At 52.5% G+C, this 19,650-nt stretch overlaps 1 protein-coding gene across 1 annotated transcript in view; it reads right to left on the bottom strand.

Annotated features, from left to right (window-relative positions):
- Positions 1-19,650, bottom strand: part of NTN3 (netrin 3) — a 76,469-nt gene that overhangs the window by 39,915 nt on the left and 16,904 nt on the right. Inside the window, exon 2 of the mRNA XM_067551527.1 lies at positions 15,492-16,503. Within this exon, the coding sequence (XP_067407628.1) occupies positions 15,492-16,458 (967 nt within the window). The 5' untranslated portion in view covers positions 16,459-16,503. The remainder of the gene's footprint in view (positions 1-15,491; positions 16,504-19,650) is intronic.

Consider the following 19,650-nt stretch of genomic DNA (forward strand, 5'->3'; position numbering starts at 1 on the left):
TTTAGACTCCTAACTCCCATTGGAATTGGTGGAGTTAGGCACTTCATGGCTCTGGGTCTAAGTGACTTGCCCAAGGCCACCCAGGGAGTCAGTGTCTGAACCAGGAGGAGAATGGAGGTCTCCATACCTGCAGCTTTGGCTTTGAGAGGCATATACCACCTTTCTGACTAGATTACGGCCCCTCCACCCATGGCCAGGAGCCTTTTGCCCCCTGGGGGCACAGGCAGGGTGAGCATACATCATCTTTGCCAGGCCGCCAGCTCTGTGTCACCGCTAGTCCAGAAGAGCCTTTTATGTGAAAAAAGCCCACAGACGCGCCCCACTCCCTTAGGCTCTGCCCTCTTAAAGGCAATAGGGATTTTGCTACTGCTGTCGGGGGGACAGGACTGGGCCCCTGAGGTGCAAGAGGAACTAGGTCTCCATGTTTGTTGCTTCCTGGCCTTTCCCCACAGCCCCCTTTCCCAGCAGACCCTGGCCTGGCCTTTGGAGAGGACCACCCGCCTTGCACTAGGGTGTGGGGGTGGAGCAGCAAAGCTCCTTCTGTTTTTGTGCAGTGCCAGGCCCATGAGGAGCATGAACGGTGCCAGCTGTGGCCAGGGTGCTGTGGTGAAGAGGGAGGTGGGAATCTGCTCCCACGACTGCAACAGAGGAGGGAGCTGCTAAACTCATTTGATTTCATACCTCTCCCCCCTCATCCCTCATCCCCCCACACACCACACACATACCCTTTATTTTTTATTAGCCGCAGGAACCCAAAGGGGGGCAAAAAAAATTCCAAATCCACGTGTGTGAGATAAAAAGGAAAAAGCGCTGCCAGTTCCTGTTTAACACTCTCACAAAAACATAATGGGAACAAGATTTCCTTCGGCTAAACCCAGCGCCCGCTCCCTCCCCCGCTTCGCTGGTAAATTGAGTCTGGGTGAGAGTTTTTCCAGGCGTACTGTGAAATTCATTAACATGTCAGCCCGAGATTTAACTGCTGGGCCTGCTTGTCAGTGTGTGAAATTTTCTCCCCTAACCCCACCTCCCCTGCACTGAGCTTCAATCCCTGGAAGAAGCCGGCAGAAGAAAGCTGGGGAGAGTTAACCCCTCAGGGTCAAACAGCTGCCTGCTGCCTATTGTCAAGGCCCCTCTCCCTCTGCTTTTGCTTTCAGGCCCAGCAGCAGAGGTGGGGAGACACCGCTGAAGGGTGGGGTGCGAAATGAGGTTCAGAACCACCCTGAGCCATCTCCCCAAACCAGACCTCACTCCACACAGAAGCTTTCTGAAACTGTGGAATAGCTCGGTAACATTTTTCTGCCTCCGGTTGCAGGATTTGCCAATCCCCAATGTTCAAAAATCACAAATCAGCATCCCCAAAAATCACCAGATTGGTTGACAAATCATACCTTTTGGGTTCCTTTTAGTTGCCTTTTGGGTTTTGAGTTTTACATTTGCTCCACGACCATGAGGGATAGAAAATTACTTTTGTTTTAAACCAAAGCAGAGATTCTCACATGACTCCAGGAGCTGGGGCTTTAAGAAAAGCATGAAAAATGGTGAGACCTGGAATGAAATCCCACGAGTGGGTGACCCTGCTGTTATTTTTCATTTTTGCATCTGCTGGGATTTTGCGTTTCCACATTCTGGCTGGGACCAGGCGATAAGTGGCAGGAGAGAAGGGAAAAGGCTGTTCTTACAGTCTTCCAACCTAATGGGACTCTCAAGAGAAAGCTGGCTCTTGGCAGCTTACTCCCATGGGAGGGCTCCATCCTGCAGCCCTGCCACACAGGTCTTGACTCTGCAGGGTACTGAGTACCCCCAACTCTCCTGGAGAGGAGGGTGACTAGGGTTAGATCGGAGGCCTAGTGGACATGGCAGTGGATTGGTGCTCAGCCAATTTTGTTTCTTTTCTGGTTCAGCTGCTGGGTGTCTACAAAATGGGGATAATGATCCTTGCCTCCTTTGCAAAATGCTTTGAGGTCTGTGGCTGGACAGAGCTATTTAAGCAATAGGTGTTATTAGGGTGCACAGCACCGCCCAGTTTCTGGCAAGCAGGGAGGATGCCCCTTAAACTTAATGAGACTGCACACGGGGGCTACACAAGGGTCTGATTCTCTCCCTCCCACTGTGGCGTGGGCCTGATCCAAAGCCCACTGCAGGCAGCAGGAGGCTTCTCATTGACTGCAAGGAGTTTTGGATCAAGCCAATAAACGGGAGGGACGCTGTGGAAGTCAGTGGGTTTGCCGCAGTGACAAATCAAGACAAAAGGAGAACTGGGCTCCGAAGGCCCTTGTACGTGAGCTTCTGGGTGCTTCTCCAAACCGAACATTTGACTCTGGCTGAGGTCCAGCACTGCTGCTATTGAACAAGCAAACCGCCCCTTGGCGCAATCAACGTGTCACCTTAACGGGGTTTGCTAAGGTGACAAACTGACCCCCCGTCACACATGAATACCAGCAAAAATCAGGCAGCAGCTGCAACGCTGCCATCCATCTTCAGCCTATCTGGGAGACAACAGAACCCCCCGCTGCTTACCAACGCGGGTTGTTTGCCCGGCCACTCTGCCATCCCGGGCCGAGGCAAGGTTTCCAGGCCTGAAGTAATGAGTTGTATTACCCCACAGGGACACGATATCACAGCCATCCCGCACAGGTGGTGATGGTGGGCCAGAGACGCTGCTTCACAAGCTTGGCAATTCACAGCATTACTCTATAGCTACAAACTCAGGGCAGCCTCCGCAAGACGCCCCCACGCTGAGGGTGGCTCATGCTATAAATCCGAGCCGTGGCCAGCTTGCATCTAGTTCAGCAACACCCAAGTGCAAGTGCCCTGCTTCTGCTCAGCTCTTCAGGTGGAGGGAAGCCCCGCTGGAGTGTTCCCCTGGAGGTTGGTGAGGCAGGGAGTGTGGAACCGAGGAAGGGAAAGGTCAGGTAAATAATTGGTCAGTCTTGTCCCATTTCCCTCTGCTCCCGTTTAATGAGTGAGAGAGTAACTGGCCGCGGGCCTACTGCAATGGAGGGAGAGAAGCCACCCAGGGGACCCAGCAAGTGATGGGATCGCTGCACCCCACTGCATCCCATTAGCAACATCCAAGCCCTGGAGGAGTTCCTGAGCCCATTTCCGACATGCTGCCCCAGGAGTGGCCCCATGAGGAGGGCTGGGAACCGGAATCCAGACCCTTGGATCCACAGCAATGAAAAGAACCATCAACTTTACTGAACGCTGCCCCCATGACTGGCCAGCTACCGACAGACGCCGCAGCCCTGTCGTGTGGCTTGCGCTGGATCTCATGCGATACCTGGGGTGGGTTCTTTGCGGACAGCTGCTCCCGGGGCTGTGCCAAAGGCTTGAATGCAAAGGGATCTGTCTGGGTACTCCTCTCTTAGCCTCACCCCCGGGGCATGAAACAGGCCTCTCCTGAGGCCCAGACACAGCCAAGGCCTTACGATACAGTTGGCCCTGCCTGCCCCTGCTGTTTAACACACGTGAGCAAAGGCCCCTCTCCTCACAGCATGGAGGGGCCATCAGCTGGAAATTCCTTCCAGCCCCAGGAGTATGGAGAGCCAGTGCCAGCTGCCAGGTCCTGCCGCACTGCTGGCCGGAGGAGGCACACCCCACTTTCTTTCCCACGCCCGCCTCTCCTCCTCCGTGAAATAAGATGCTACTGCCCTGTGAGTGTCCATGCGAGCCATGGCTGCTGCAGTTCAGGATCCCGCAGCATGTACCAAGCTTTTGAAGGTGGTCGCTAGCAATCCTCTTGTCATCCCCTGCTGCCCTCTCCAGATCTGGGCCAAGGCGGAGTTCCTTCCAGCTGAGGAAAGATGGACAAGGCAGCCCCAAGTGCTCCAAGCCTGGGCTGGGGGTGGAGGAATGACGTGAGTCATTCCTGCATCTCTACGGGCTTGGGGTGATGGAGCCTGCTCATGCTGGAGTAGCTGTAACACACAGCAAATGAGGAAATAGCTCTTTCTGAAAAACAGGAGCATGCGGGGCTCAGGAGCACGGGGATCTGAAATGTAGCAGGCCTGGGCTAAAATCAACGTCGTTTTGTACACCCCCAATAAAAAACTCCCACCCTCTCTAACATCGCCTGAGCCTCAAAAGACAACAAATCCCAAAGTCGTGTTGCCTGGGTGAGATCGTGGATCCAGGACGACCCAGATTCTCAGAAGTAGTTAGGTGCCTAACTCTCCTGGGACTCAAGGGAAGTTAGCTCTCTCTCTACCTTTGAGGATCAGGTCTGCCAGGACAATCACTAGCAGGGCACGTGGCCTGCTTGTACTTTTAGAACCAGGAGAAGATAATATTCTCCTTCCATCTCTTATTCCCCCTCCACTTCGCCACTGGTGCGGCTTAGCTGGTAGCAACGCCGGGAGAGCTAGTGCAGTCAGGGCATGGGCAGGGCTGGGTGACGCGGAGTGGGGTTATCACAAGCACTCAGTGCTGGCCTGCACTGGCATCGCTGGTTCAACTCTCGTTAGCGTCGGTGGGAGCTGTTAGACCAAGGAGGAGCGCTGGCTAGTCTCCCCCACGGCGAGCAGCAGCCGGCACCGTGGCTGCTCCACGACCCCACCTCTGCCGCTGCTGGGGGAGTTGCGCAGCTGTTAGCGACAGTGGGAAAGTCTAGGGAAGAGAGTCTGGGGTGGACAAGGTGCACTGGGCTGCACTCAAAGGTGCTTAAAGATGCAGATAGGCACCTAACTAGCTTTAATAATCTGAGCCCCAGAGCCCAGTGGAAATCCTGCTTGGGAGAGTGGCTGGCAGCCCAGTTGTGCCAGCTTGATTGGGAGAATCCAAGTTGCACAGGCAGGCGGCTGTGCTAAGACCCAGGAGAGCCTCGTTCTCCTAGGGGGCACAGATCTCACTTGGGGAAGTAGAGGAGTGGGCAGTTTGCAAAACATGCCTCACCCTTCCTCCTTCGCAGCCGTCCACAGCTCCCACTGCTAATCACACCATCTCCCCTCCTCCTGGAGGGCTTGTGCTGTAACTGAGAGCTGGTCTGGCTGCAGCTCCCTGTCTGTCTCACGTTAATCACTAATTAAAGGCTTGAGCGTTCCCTGCTGTTTGGAGTATTAATAAGAATTTAATTGCACAGTTTGGGGCTAATTACATGGTACCTTGCTTCCTTCCTTAGACAGTATGCCCCATTAAACAATCACCTGAACAATTCACTTGCAATAATAGCCTAATCCAACTTAAATCCTCTGCAGTGGGGTCACCCTCTGTTCCCCTTTCAAGTGTATTTGGGACTCCTTAACTTTCCCTGACCTGGCTGGAAGCTCCTTTGCACCAACGCTCTGGTGCTCTGTGCCCTGACAGGGAGAGTAGCCCTGGCAATCCCAGGGAGACAGTCGCTACCACAACAGTCAGCTCCTGCTCTCCCCGAGGTGAAGCTTTCTCTGTCACCACAGACTGGCAACATGTGAGCACAAACAACAGGGGTGTCAAATCATACGGCCGATACCGAAGACAACTGGGAGAGAAGAGAGAACCCTAACTCTGGGGATGACGGAGCCTGAGCTAGCAAGGGATGGGTACAGGGATCCCTTGCTCAGGGGATGATGGAGCCCAGGTTGGCAAGGGACAGGTAGAGGGCTCCCTCGCTCTGGGGATGATGGAGGCCTGGCTGGCGAGCAGTGGGGCGAGAGCCCCTGAGTCTGGGAATTCACTGGGACTAATTATTTAACGGAACAGTCTCAGCGAAACCCTAGAATGGCCGGTCCTGCCAAACCCACAATGGATTCGAGCTACGCCCCTGCTTTCGCTGGAGGAGTGCCCAGCCAGGATGCTTGCAAGACATGGTTTCTACTTCCACCCTGCGAGAGGGGGAATCTAGACCCAAAAAAACCCTTCACCTCCCACCCTAAAGAAATACATTGTGCCTGATAAAGAAAAGTCAACAGTCATAGCTGACAGCACTGGGAGGCTTACTGCGGTCTCACTGGAGCGCTTCCTGCAGCACCCTGCAGCACTGAGGTGTCAGGGCGTGTATACATGCGTGCCAGAAGAACTGACCAAACCTTCTCTCTAAACTCACCCAGAGCCTTCCCTGAGGTTCAGCAAAGCCTGGTTCGTTTTTCCCCACTCTGGGACACTTCGAGTGATGCTGGGAAGTGGCTGGGGCCAGGGCTCACTGTCAGAATCCCCCAAGGAATGCCGCTTTTTGGAGATTTTTCAACCCCCTTTTGGCAGAAGCAAGGGGTCAGAAAGGCAGCTGAGCTGGTGGAGGCTCAGCCATAAAGTTCAAAGGCTCAGCCATTGTTAGCCGGAGCCCATCTGGCTAGCAAACATCTCCTCGCCCTCCACTGATCTCCAGCTGCGCAGTTCTTGGTGGCTCTGCACGTTGCGCCAGAGTCATTAGCGTTTGGTCCAGCCTACTCCGGTGGCCACGATTCATTCCAAAATAGTACAGGCCACTCCTTCCCGTCTGAATGGGAGTGGCCGCCTCTGCGTGGGTAAATTCAGCCTCAACTTGCATTCAGTCCTGCTGGACTGAACCCACATCTGCAGTCACAGGGCTGGGCCCCAGTGCAAACCTGAAAGGAGGCATTTTTAGCTCACCCGGGCCTTTCCCAAAGCATCCCTTTGCAGCCATCAGCAGCAACCATGAGCCAGGCTGGATGGGAGACTTGACGCCTGGCATTTAAGGCCACATATTACAACTAGAAACTCTTGGTGTTTCTCTCTCATCCCACTTTCCACACCTGCCTCCGGGAAGCTTGTTCTCTTTGCCCCAGAAGCTCTAGAGATGGAGCTTGGCAGCAGCCGTCTCTAAGATTTCCTGAGATCTCTGATGGAACTGCACGCAATACAGGTCACCTTCCAGCTCGGGTCCTCAGCTATTCCCTGGTTGTGCTCCCTTCTCTCCACGTAGGATTATCTTACAGGGGATAGGTAGTGGCTTCAGGCTACTAACCAGACCTTGGGTTCTGTTACCTCCCAGACATGGCCAACGACATTCAGCACGGCCTGGGGCTGGAGCCATGGGCTCAGGCCTCTTGGTGTGTCAGGGCTGCATCCAGCAATCGCAACAACCGCAGCCCTGTGACACTAAAAACAAAACAACAACAACATTTGGAAGGGCTTCTGTGCAATACCACTCCAAGCGCTTTACAAAGGAGGTCAGTGTCATTAACTCCGTTGTACACATGGGGAAACTGAGGCACAGAGGTGGGGATGCTGTGACTTTTCCCGCGATCAGTGGCAGAGGTGGGAAGAGAAGCCAGGTCCTATGGACACCCAGTGCAGCTTCCGAACCGGAACCAGGGAAGGGTGCGCAGACAGGGATTAATCAAACAGAGGCGGGGGAGGGCAGTTCTCCCGATCTCAGCCTTGTGATAACTAACTCCGTGAAGATGTGGAGGGATCTGAGGGTTAGTCCCAATTCTGGGAAGAACCTCTTCACACCAGGGAAATGTGACTTGACCACAAGGAGCCTCAAACACAAAGCCGGCCCTGTTCCCAGAGCAGGTGCTGATGTACAACACTGGAAGCAAATCCCTTCTATGCTGACCACGTTCCCTTGCATCCTTGGAATCACCAGAATCCTGAAGGAAAGGCGATTCCTCAGCTGTCTGCAGCCCGGCTCAGCCAGAGTGTGGGAAGAAAGCCTGTTCTCACCTGGCTTGCAGGCCCATTTGGATAAACTGCCGACCCAGCTCTGGTAAAGCCTGTCTGCTGATGTTGCTGGCTTGGTGGAGAGGCTCCAACGGCTTTGATGCTGCGCTGATGAAGGCCTCTCCATGCTGGGAAAATGGCTTTGAAAATTCAAAGCAGTTTCAAACCAATTCTTCTGCTCAAAGGGGCTGCAGACAATAGAGAGCAGGTTACAGGCAGCTGGGAATATTTTTTTGAAGGGGCACAAAGTCTCCTTAAAGGATCCAGATCCAGGCTTACACCAATTTGAATTTCTGCATTAATTTTCTATCTACAGGTGCCCCAAGATAAGAGAGCGGGAAATCAACCCAGGACAGAGCTGAGATGGGTGAGACAAAGGGCCGTCAACAAACAGATTGTGACCCCAGGTGTTGTTCACAGACACTGGTGTTACAAATTCATCAGGTCTTTGGCTTCCCAGCTCGGCCAGCTATTACATCGCTCAGCTCAAGGCTGGGGAAGCTCCAGCAGTTTGGCTCTTCCAGGGGAATTTACCATTTCCCTGGTGCATGCTGGGATCAAAGCTTTCCGCTATTACCACCCTTTTGCTCCTCTCCAAACGGAACGGATTCCGGTCACCGGAGCAAGGTTTCCCTTCTGTAATCCATTCAGAAAAATGCTCCAGCCAGGGTGGCAAGCAAGGGAACAAGAGCTCCAGAATTACCAGAGAGGGGATCAATTACTTCCAGCGGCTGCGTCCCACTAATCCCCCCGCACGCAGCCTGGGGTGTCTGCGGAAGCCTTTCTGACAAGACTCACTCCAATAGCAGGAGCCTGAAGAATGCAGTGTCTGATGCATGCGCGCTCATAATGAAATGTGGGGCAGGCAGGGAAACCCCAGCAAGACTAATTCGGCTTCGTTCTAACACAATCCCTGGGAGGAGCTGGTGCGCACACATTCACACCCTCTGCTTCCCCCCGCTCGGGGGCTGTTAAAGAGAAAACGAAAGCCCCAGGCCTATGAAAATGAAGCCAGTGGGATCACAACAGGAGTGAGGGACATGACTGCGATCTTGCAGCGTCCATAAGTTATTGGGGGGCGTCCTTCCCTCTTGGCAATTCTGACCCCTTGGCCCCAGGGGGGCTGCTGGCAGGCCAGCCAATGCCCCTCAGGAAGTGGGTGTGAGGGAGGGATCTCTCCTCCCCCCCGCCGCAGCACACAGAGGTTTAATCTGCATGAGATCTCGTTGAATTGTGCCAAAGCACGGGCCAGGGAAGGAGCACATCCTGGGCCTAGCTTCCATCTCATGGCTTCTCTTTCCAACTCTCACAAGAAACTAACAAACCTAACTGCTGAGCAAGGTCCATTAGTCACTTGCGGGAAAGAGGGGCGGTGTCTGCACAAAGGCGGTGGGCTGTGCGGGCTGGAAAGACGCAAGGGTGCTGGGAGGGAGGAGCTGGTATGCAGGAGTGGCAGAGATGAACAGGCAATGGGAAGGAGGGAACAGGGTGGCCTGGGAGGTTGTGACTCTCTGCAGCTTCCTTAGACTTTGGCAGAATTTAAGCTTTTGCTTTTATATTTTCAAACTCAATTCTTGAACCCTGCTGACTGCAAATTAAGAAAATCCTCCAAATATGACCTGTCTGCCTGAGTCTGCAGACAGCCTGAAATAAGAGTGCTCAAAGGGGGTCTGATCTGCCCCATTCATCTCAAGGGGAGTTCAACTCTGAAGCCTAATGAGGGCAAGCCAAATAATCAAGGGAAGCAACCTAGTGACAGATGACGTGGAAAAAGCTGAGGTACTCAATGCTTTTTTTGCCTCTGTCTTCACAGACGAGGTCAGCTCCCAGACCACTGCACTGGGCAGCACAGTATGGGGAGGAGGTGAGAAGCCCTCAGTGCTGAAAGAACAGGTTCAGGTCTATTTAGGAAAGCTGGACATGCACAAATTCATGGGACCGGATGCATCCAAGGGTGCTGAGGATGTTGGCTGATGTGATTGCAGAGCCATTGGCCATTATCTTTGAAAACTTGTGGCGATTAAGGGAGGTCCTGGATGCTTGGAAAAAGGCAAACATAGTGCCCATCTTCAAAACAGGGAAGGAGGCGAATCCAGGTAACGCCAGACCAGTCAGCCTCATCTCAGTCCCTGGAAAAATCAAGGAGCAGGTCCTCAAAGATCCATTTTGAAGCGCTTTGAGGAGAAGAAGGTGACCAGGAACAGTCAGCATGGATTCACAAAGGCCAAGTCATGCCTGATCAACCTGATTGCCTTCTCTGATGAGATGACTGGCTCTGGGGATGTGGGGAAAGTGGTGGACAAATACCTTGACTTTAGCAAAGCTTTTGATACAGTCTCCCACAGTATTCTTGTCAGCAAGTCAAAGATAAATGGGTTGGATGAATGGACTATAAGGGGATAGAAAGCTGGCTAAATCAGCAGGCTCAGTGGATTGTGATCAATGGCTTAATGTCTAGTTGGCAGCCGGTAACAAGCGGAGTGTCCCAGTGGTTGGGGCTGGGGCTGGGGCTGGATTTGTTTAAAATCTTCATTAATGATCTGGGGGATGGGGTGGATTGCACCCTCAGCAAGTTCAAGGATGACACTAAACTGGGGGCAATGGTAGATATGCTGGAGAGTAGGGATAGGATACAGAGTAACCGAGACAAATTGGAGGATTGGGTCACAAGAAACCTGAGGATAAATGCAGAGTCCTGCACTTAGGATGGAAGAATCCCATACACAGCTACAGACTGGGGACCAACTGGCTAAGTAGCAGTTCTGCAGAAAAGGACCTGGGGGTTAGGGTGGACGAGAAACTGGATATGAGTCAGCAGTGTGCCCTGGTTGCCAAGAAGGCTAATGACATATTGGGCTGCATTAATAGGAGCATTGCCAGCAGATCGCGGGAAGTGATTATTCCCCTCTATTCGGCACTGGTGAGGCCGCATTTGGAGTATTGTGTCCCCACTACAAAAAGGATGTGGACAAATTGGAAAGAGTCCAGTGGAGGGCAATGAAATTGATTAGGGGGCTGGGGCACATGACTTATGAGGAGAGGCTGAGGGAACTGGGCTTGTTTAGTCTGCAGAAGAGAAGAGTGGGGCGGCGTGGGATTTGATAACGACCTTCAGCTACCTGAAGGGGGGTTCCAGGGAGGATGGAGCTAGGCTGTTCTCAGTGGTGGCAGATGACAGAACAAGGAGCAGTGGTCTCAGGTTGCAGTGTGGGAGGTCTAGGTTGGACATTAGGAAAAAGTTTTTCACTAGGAGGGTGGTGAAGCACTGGAATGGGTTACCTAGGGAGGTGGTGGAATCTCCATCCATAGAGGTTTTTAAGGCCCGGCTTGACAAAGCCCTGGCTGGGATGATTTAGGTGGGGTTGGCCCTGCTTTGAGCAGGGAGTGGGACTAGATACCTCCTAAAGTCCCTTCCAACCCCCCGTCTTCTCTGATTCTATGATCAATATGGTTCACTATTTCCCTGTTGATCATTGTGATGTAAACATCGGCCCCTTTAGGAACAAGGGGTGAAGACTGGGCAGGGTACCACCATTATTGTTTGTCCCCCAAATTGACCTGCTGCTCAGGGGATTGGCAATTGTGTACCTGGGGGGGACAGGCCCCCGGGCACTGGCCTGCGGACGGGTGTGCCAAGCTCCCCCTTCATGATGCACAGGAGGTGGCGGCACAGGAGGCTCTGAGGGACACCCCTCAGTGCCTCCCCCCCCCACGCCTCATGAGGGGCTGGCCCGGCGCCCTCCCCCCCACCAGGGAGGTGAGGCCGCCTTATCTGAGCCGGCGCTGGGCTGCGGAGCTGGAGCGGCAGGTAAGCACGGAGGGGTGCTCGGCTGGCCCTTCACAATGGGTGGCGGGTGCAGGAAGCTCTGAGGGACACCTCTCATCACCTCCCCCCACGTGTGTCATGAAGAGTTGGCCCAGCCCCCCTCCCCATGCCGGGGGAGAGTGAGGCCACCCCGTCCGAGCCAGCGCTGCAACGGGAGAGGGGGGCGCTGCGTGGTGGGTAACTGCAGGGGGGCAGAACCAAGCCTGCATTTGCACCCCCCAAGCCTCACCCCACCCCCCACAGGCACAGACACCCCCCCAGGCAGCTGGGGAGCGGCACCAGGACCCCTCCTGCCCTGTTCGGGGGAGCGCAAGACTTGGGGGGACGTAAATGTAGGCTTGGCCCCCGGGTGCCAGAGACCCTCCGTACACCACTGCGGACTGGTAATCAGATATGGAGCATTTCCGGCTGACTCAGCCCAACATAAGCAAAACTTGCTACCAGCAGGTGGCTGTTTGATGGCAGACATGAAATAAGCTGGTGGCTTCCATTCAAATATCCTCAGCTCAACGGCAGCCACCACCACACCACAGCCCGTCACCCCCTGGATCCTCCCGAGAGAAGTCAAGGACTGAATGAGCCTTGCAGGGTGAAGTACCCTCTCAACTTGTCCTAGAGTTGATTCCTCCCACCAAGGAGACAGGCAAACCAGTGAGCACTAAGGGCAGGCCTGAATGTGACCAGAATTGCACCCGTACAGCGCCATGACACAACCCAGCGACACACGGCATCATGTGACTCTTTGGTGCCATAGGATAACATGGTTAAGTGGGCCCCTTATACCAGCACTTGGAAACAGACAGCGGCAGGCAGTTCCAAGAGAAGGGCCGATCCTTGCATCCTCCTGAAACTCAAACCCATGGCTTTTTTGAGGTCCGCAAAAACAACGTTCAATGCACATTTCTCTGTGGGTTCGTTTCCACCAAGGCATTCCTATGATTCAGCTGGGACGGGAAACGCCCAAATCATTATAACAAAAATCCATCTGTGATCTGACACCAGGTTGTTCTGGGAATCTAACAGGAGCCTCTCTTTGCCAGGACCCAACTCACAGAAATTCAGCAACATTAGTGGGTCCCAAAGAGTCCCTCAGTGCCTTCCCCATTTTCTGCTTCTATACTCTGGGCCAAATTAACTCCAAGTGTCACTGCAGGGCCTCCCACAGAGTTAGCTTTGGGGGACTGAGGGGGCATTGTCCAGCTCTCAGGATTTCCTCCAGAATCTCAGGACTTTTGAGGGTGGCAGCCACAGGAGACACGGCTCCAGACGCACGGCCATGCAAGTGATGCTACAGAAGAAGGAAAGAACCTGTCCAGGCAGCCACAAAGAAGACAGTTTTTGAACCCCACTTTTGCCTGGTTTCACTTACTCAGAGATGCGTAAAAATCAGTTAAAAATAATTTCCTGTCATTTTTCCCCCGGCGTGGTGTCAGCCGAGGAGAAAAGCATGGGCCTCTCGCTGGAGGCTGGTTCTGAACTACCCTAGGGGGTGAATCCGGCCCTTTGGGAATGATACCAAGCTGAGATGAGAGGTGACAGCCCCAATGGGAACACTGAGAAAAAAATGCATTTGTAAACTCCACCGGATCATCTGTGGTAGCTGTAGCCAGTGCTGGAATACGGCACTCTGCAGATCTGCCTTGGCCCAGCACCAGAATTCAGCTGCCACGACTCATGCCCTCCGCCTTTGCGCAGTTTGACTTTCCATCATGGCGGCACCTTCTCTTTGAGCCACCTTCTCCCAGCGACCCGAGGCTCGGGTTTGACTTAGCTCAGCGACCAGAGGCACAGGTCCCCTGGAATGAGGACGGAGGGCGATTCACAGGACAGGCAGAGAGGGAAGGCCTTGGCTGTGCAAAGCGAGTGGCCCGGCCAGGCCCTCTCTCTTTAATTGGTGCTAATTGCTGCGTCTGTTCCTGCTGGCGGGGCGAGATGTCATTGTTGAAAGGCACAGAGGGGAAGGCTTGAGGAGCTAATCCGGCTTTCAACCGCTAAGCCCTTCGGAGGCGTGTGATGGAGGAGCTCTTTCAGGTCCCTTCACAGAGGGTACAAAGCCTGAGCGGGCAAAGGGAGGCCGAGGGGATGGAGCCGACAGGAAAAACTTTCACACGGCAGCTCTGCTAAGCTGCCTTTGTGTGGCAGGCTTGTCAGGGACATCTTAAAGGGCCAGCGCGGCTCTGCCTCCCTCTCCTGGCTTTTCTTTTCTCTCCTTCATTTATCTTTTCAGTTCCATCTGCCAAAGGACTGACCCTGCTGGTGGTGGGGGTGGGAAGGAAGGAGCAATCTCCGTGGATGTTTCTGGAAGGGATGGCGAACATTACCTGCCCTATGATAGGTCAGGGAACGCTTTGCTGTCTCAAGCATGGACATGTGGGTGGTCCAAGACCAGCCGAGCCATTCAGTGATGCAATCAGAACCCGGGGCCGGGGGAGATGAACCACACGAGGTTCAAAGGTCAGGTTTGGAAAAGCATCCTCAAAATCCAGACCTTTATCTGAATCCCTCAGCCCCCAAGTCTCCTCTGGCTTAATAACCCCCTTTCACACTGGTTCTAGTGGAGTTACGCTGGACATATACTGGTGTGGATGAGAGGAGAATCAGTCACTAGTGCAGGCAACACTGGAATAGAAAACTCCCAAGAGTCTGCGGAGCAATGTCTAGTAACAGCTGCTCGTGCACGTCGTCAGGCTGGGAGTATTGCGGGAAGAGGCTTTCTAATAACATTTAGCCTCTTTTGTATTAAAATAATAAAAAAATATAAACAAACAGAAAAGCAAACGCTTTTGCGTAGGTGCGTGTTTAAAATTAGCATGACAGTGGCTTGGATAGAATGGATTGCTACAGCCAGGGTGACTAGCAGAAGCTATTGTCATTGTTCCCATTTTATTCTTCTCTTTTCAGTTCACGATTTTCCTGAAGTTTCACCTGTCAGTCCAAACTTTTCCAGATTTGGCTCCTACCTGAGGCTGGGTTTTTTTTGTTTGTTTGTTTGTTTTTTTGGAGTCTGTTTGCTTGCGTGAGCAAAACTGATTCAACCAGTTTTGAGATTGAGAAGGCTGAGGGAGGAACAGTAGCCTATACATTTTCAACACAGGAACGAACTGAATTTTTGGGAGCCCCACAAGCAGTGACAACTTTTGAAACTTTAAGCCATTATAAAAGTATTCTTGCAACATAGTTTTGAACAGGAAGTTGGGGTCTGGCACATATAAACAACACATTAGACATAAAAAAACCGAACAAGCTTCTCCAGTATCCTCTGCATACATTCATTAGCCTCCCAAGCGGCTGCATAATTGTATGCTTTCTCCTTCCTCCTTTCCCTCGGGTTGGTTCATGGAATATGCAAAGACACCTATGAGAATGAAACCTACTAATGGACGGGTAAAAGAGTTACTTGAGCTTTTCCAAGCCTCTAAGAAGGTTGAGGTTTGTTATGAATTTTAGGTGTGGATCTAACAGGTGTTTACGACAGAGGGGATTTTGAATTTATCTGGCCCAAAGCAGCTGCTCTTTAGGAGAACCGAAGCTCTGTGCTCAGTAAGGGAGTAATTACTCCGAGAAGCAGAACACTGGGCCAGAGTCATCCCTGGTGTAACTCCATTGACCACTATGGAGATGCCGCCTTGATGAGCGTGAGATGGGGATGTCTACACTGCAATCAGACGTGTCTGCAGCGCATGCCAAGGACCCACACTGGCTTTGATCTAGCTGGCTCAAATAACAATAGCAGGGAAGCCACAGGCAATAAAGTGGAAGCTTGAGTACGTACCATGGGTCCCAGCTGGGCTCCTCTGCCTTGGCTTCCCTGCTATGAGTACCCACGCTAGTTAGATCAGTGCTAGGCTGGCTCAGTATGGCTGCATATGCTGCAGCCAGACCTGTTTGCAGCGTAGACATACCCACAGACAGACAGAAAACACTGACCCTGGCATAGCGTCATTGAACACTGTGGAGATGCCACGTTGATGAGTGTGATGCAGACAGACAGAATTTTGTCCCCTGCTTCCCCGCCCACGCTCCCAGCTCTGCTTGTGGTGGGCAAGGACGACAAACCATCTCTTACCTAGACACTCGTTGGCCTCCTTGGCGTTGGCCCTCTGCCACGGGCGGTCATAATGGAAGGGTTTGCAGCGGTCACACTCGGGGCCCTCGGTGTTGTGCTTGCAGTCGCACACCAGCTTGCCCTCCTTGTCCTTCACGCAGCGGGCGGCGTGCCCATTGCACTTGCACCGCCCCCCGACCTGGAACTCACCCACGGCGTAGTAGTAGGAAGATGAGCCGGTCCCACCATCATCTTCTTCATTGTCCCGCCCCCCCAGCTCACGGAACAAATGGGGGCGGCTGAAAATGACCCGGATGTCCGTAGCTGTCACCCAGTCTTGGAGCACGGGGCTGCTGTCAAAGTCTTGAGCCGAGGGCCGGCCATCCAGCGTGCTGAAGGCAATGAGGCCCCCCGTGAGCGGGTACAGATCCGTGTGGCCATCGGTGCACAGCGCCTCCTGCTCATTCTGCTTGGTGACGGTGGCTTTGTTGGGCTTGCCGTAGATCTTCCGGCACTGGGAGGAGTAGTACTGATAAGGCACCCAGGTCTTGCCATGATCCATGGATTTAAAAATGGCTGCTGACTCGGGGCGGGGCGAGCAGAACTGCAGGCTGACGTAGATCACCTCAAACTTCTTGCCCAGGGAGAGGGTGAGCGTGATGTTGTGCGGGGTGTGGTGGAGGCTCTCGGAGCGCCAGCACGTCATGTTGGAGGCGGTGTTGAGGTCGGTGAGGTAGGCTGCCGGGTGGGCTTTGCGGGGCTCCGAGGCATCACAGTGGCGAGTGGGCGGCTTCCCACACGTGCTGGAGGCCTGCACTTCCTTCCCAAAGGCAGCGTTGACGAACTCAGGGATGCAGCGTCGGGGGGCGCCGTTTTCATCGTAACAGGGGTCAGAGGCAGTCTGTTGCACCACGAAGGGGTTCACCGTCTGGGATGAGCCGAACACGCAGGCAGTAAGCAGCAGCCGCCAGAGGTGCAAGGGATCCATCCTCACTGGACAAGAGCTCTCCAAGGCACGCGAGCCAAATCCTCCCTAAACAAAAGGCAAAGGGGCAGTGAGTCACACATTCCAGCTCCAAAGAGGAATCAGGTCTGAGCTCCCTTTTGCAGGCAGAAAAACAGAGGCCAGACCAGTGTTTGGAGGTGGGCAGGGGGCTAGACTGGTATCAGAGTGCAGAGAACAGCCCCAGCTGACTGAGTGGCTATTGACAGCGCTGGCGAGCATGCAGAAGCCTGCATCTGAGGACAGGTCTCTTCTAGGTGCCTTTTGACCTGATTGTAACCACTGAAAGCAGCCAGATCTCCTTTAGGTTTGGGGAGGGGGCCAGGCAAGGTTCTTTGTAATGCTTCATTTATAACAATCTCCCTGCTCCTCGGGCAACAAAACCAATTTGAATTGCACTGAACGTTACTTAACGCCTAATTATTCCCACTGATGCAGTGTCCAGATCGTGGTGGGCTGAATCTGCCCAGTCTGCTTTCCTGAGCCTTGCATTTCCTCACTGTCCATTCACGCTGCTCCCCTCCTGCACCCGTGTCAATCTTTCAATTACTCCAGAACTTCTGATGGCCTTCTCTCCCCCTGACCCCAGGACAATGTGTTCCTGCCTCATGCAGGGTGAGAATGCAGGGATTTAATTAGCTCCTAATGCCCCCGGTAGGGGAGCCAGGCAGCTTCCAAACTCTGTGTCCCACATCAAAGGTCGAGGGGGAAGTGTGAACACACAAGGCTGAGCAGAGCCCCCTGGGCAGCCATTCTCTGAGAACAGGACCTGTTCACACCCACGGCAAAGCCAGGGCCAGAGTTTATTCTCTGAATGGGATGTTAATCAAGCAATTTCCTTCCCTATTCCCCTTCATCCTGCCTTTGGCCCTTCTGATAGTAACCCATCATCAGGGCAGGACTGCAGCAGAAACTTTGGCTGATATAATAGAATGTCAGTTAGGGGTGGCTATTTTATGACTTTTTTTTTTTTTTTTTTTTACCAGTAATAAGCCTTTTCAACAAGAAAAAAAAGTGCTTTTGCTGGTGTAGCTTATTTCATGTGGGGAACTGGTAGAAACTATGCTGGCAAAAACGATTTCTCCACTAGGAGGGTTTGTGGGTATAGCTACCCTGGCACACCTTTTCTAGTCTGTCTGGTTTTGGTTCTTCTGTGCCATCCATATCGATCTACTGGCACTTTTCTCCTCATGCCACTCCTGTGAGGTAAGTACTACAGACTAGGCTTTGTGAGGAATGCAGAGGGGGGAGAACCAGCCTCTGACACACTGACCCCTCATGACATGAGACACCCATCTCTCTGTCACACTTGAGCACAAGCTCCATTTTTCTATGGTGTTTCAGCCATGTGCTGGGGTTTGGTTTTTTTTAGTGTGGCAGATAGATTCTGAGGCTTGGAAGCTTCTGCTAAAATCTCCCATCGTTGCCAATCCTGGGGCAGCTCCCACGTTAGCTGCGGTAGGAATTCTAGTGTAGATAAGGCTGCAGGACATGTCAGTGTTTTAAGCCCGATGGATAGATCTACACTGCAAAGAAAATGCAGGGGGCCGAGTCGCTGTGTAGAGATTCTGGTTTTGAATGAGTATGAAAGGGAGGAAAATATCAGTGAATGTGGGGGGGGAAACATAAGAGTCATGCAAATTGTGACATGTGTGAACATGCTTGACATGTAGCAACCAGCAACATCTTGTGTGTGTCTGCCCGTGAGCACTTAGAAAATTAAACCCCATGCATGGGGGTGCATGGTAGTGAAAATGTCTTACATGACATGACAGAAAAGACACATGCCTGTCTAGCTAGGGGCCTAGCTGAACCAGTGGAAGCAATGGTGGGAAATTTAAGCAGAAATTTTCTATTGTACAGAAGGCTTGTGAAGAGAAACTTTTAACGCTTCTAAAGGATGAATTTGCCTTCTTTAAGATCCACTTTGACAAGAAACCACTGATGGCTGGCTGGCTGGCTGGCAGTTGGGGATAGATGATTTGGTTTATTTTACATTTCAGACAAGTTGGAAAGACCAGGAACTGTGGAGCTGTGCCTGTAGCTAATCTATATAACCATCTGACGAAGTGGGTTACAGCCCACGAAAGCTTATGCCTGCAGAAATTAAATTTGTTAGTCTTTAAAGTGCTACAGAACTCTCGTTGTTTTTGCTGTACACAGACGAACACGGCTACCCCTCTGGAACTATATAACCATTGGATCTTATCTTTTTCATCCTCAATTTCCCTCCCCATTTCCCAGCTTTTCTTTATCATGTTCATTTGTTGCATCTTGTTTCAAGCTAGGTTTAATTTCTTCCATGCAGGAGCCATGTCTGTCAGCGTACAAATGTACAGCACCTAGCACGATGGGACCCTGAGTCTGATGGAGGCTTTTGGGAGCTACCTCAATACAGGCAATATATAATAGTGACCTAACAAAACAGTCCAACAGGACATGAAAAACAGGACTGTGGTGCAGTGACATTTCATAGCCAGGCACTGCCTTCTCAGGGTTACACTCAGTGAATATTAAACAATCTCCTGTAATTCCTCATGCTGCGGCTGTCTAGGATCAGCACCGCATTCCCTGTTATTTCAAGATCCCTGGGGCTGCTGTCCAGAACCAACAGAACATTTTCTGTTACCCTGAGTTTACTGGCCAGGGTCAGAGGTGGCAGACGGAGCTGTGAAGAGGTGAGGGAGAAGCGGGAGACAGTGGAAGGAAAAAAAATAAGTATTTGCCAAGTTGAAAAGGACAAAATCCATTGGAATCCAATGTTCTGGCTTCTAAAAGAAGCTTATGAACAACGGGACAAATTCTACTCCTGGTTATATCAGTGCAGATCCACAGTAACTCCACTAGCTTAATGGAGTTATTCTGGATTTCCATCCGTGCAACTGAAATCAGCATTTGGTCTAAGTGGAAATAAAAGTGAGCGAGAGAGGGAGAAAAGAATCTCAGTCCTCGGAGATGGATTCTTCCACCCTGCACCCTAGAATAACCACATTACAAGGCATCCTGATGTTATGTCACTCCACTAGGGTGCTGCAACATCCCCGTGTTATGGCTTGAAGATGTGCTGATGTGGTTTTGGCTTTGAAGATGCACCAGGACGCGTTTAATATCTCAATGGCTCTGTCAACTGGGACTGTCTTATGAAATAGCAGGACAAGTAACCATGGCAGCTCTGGA

The sequence above is a fragment of the Emydura macquarii genome, unplaced genomic scaffold (assembly GCF_026122565.2).
Source record: "Emydura macquarii macquarii isolate MOO-44397 ecotype Brisbane River unplaced genomic scaffold, CSIRO-AGI_Emac_v2 contig_1348, whole genome shotgun sequence".
Classification (NCBI taxonomy): Eukaryota; Metazoa; Chordata; order Testudines; family Chelidae; genus Emydura; species Emydura macquarii.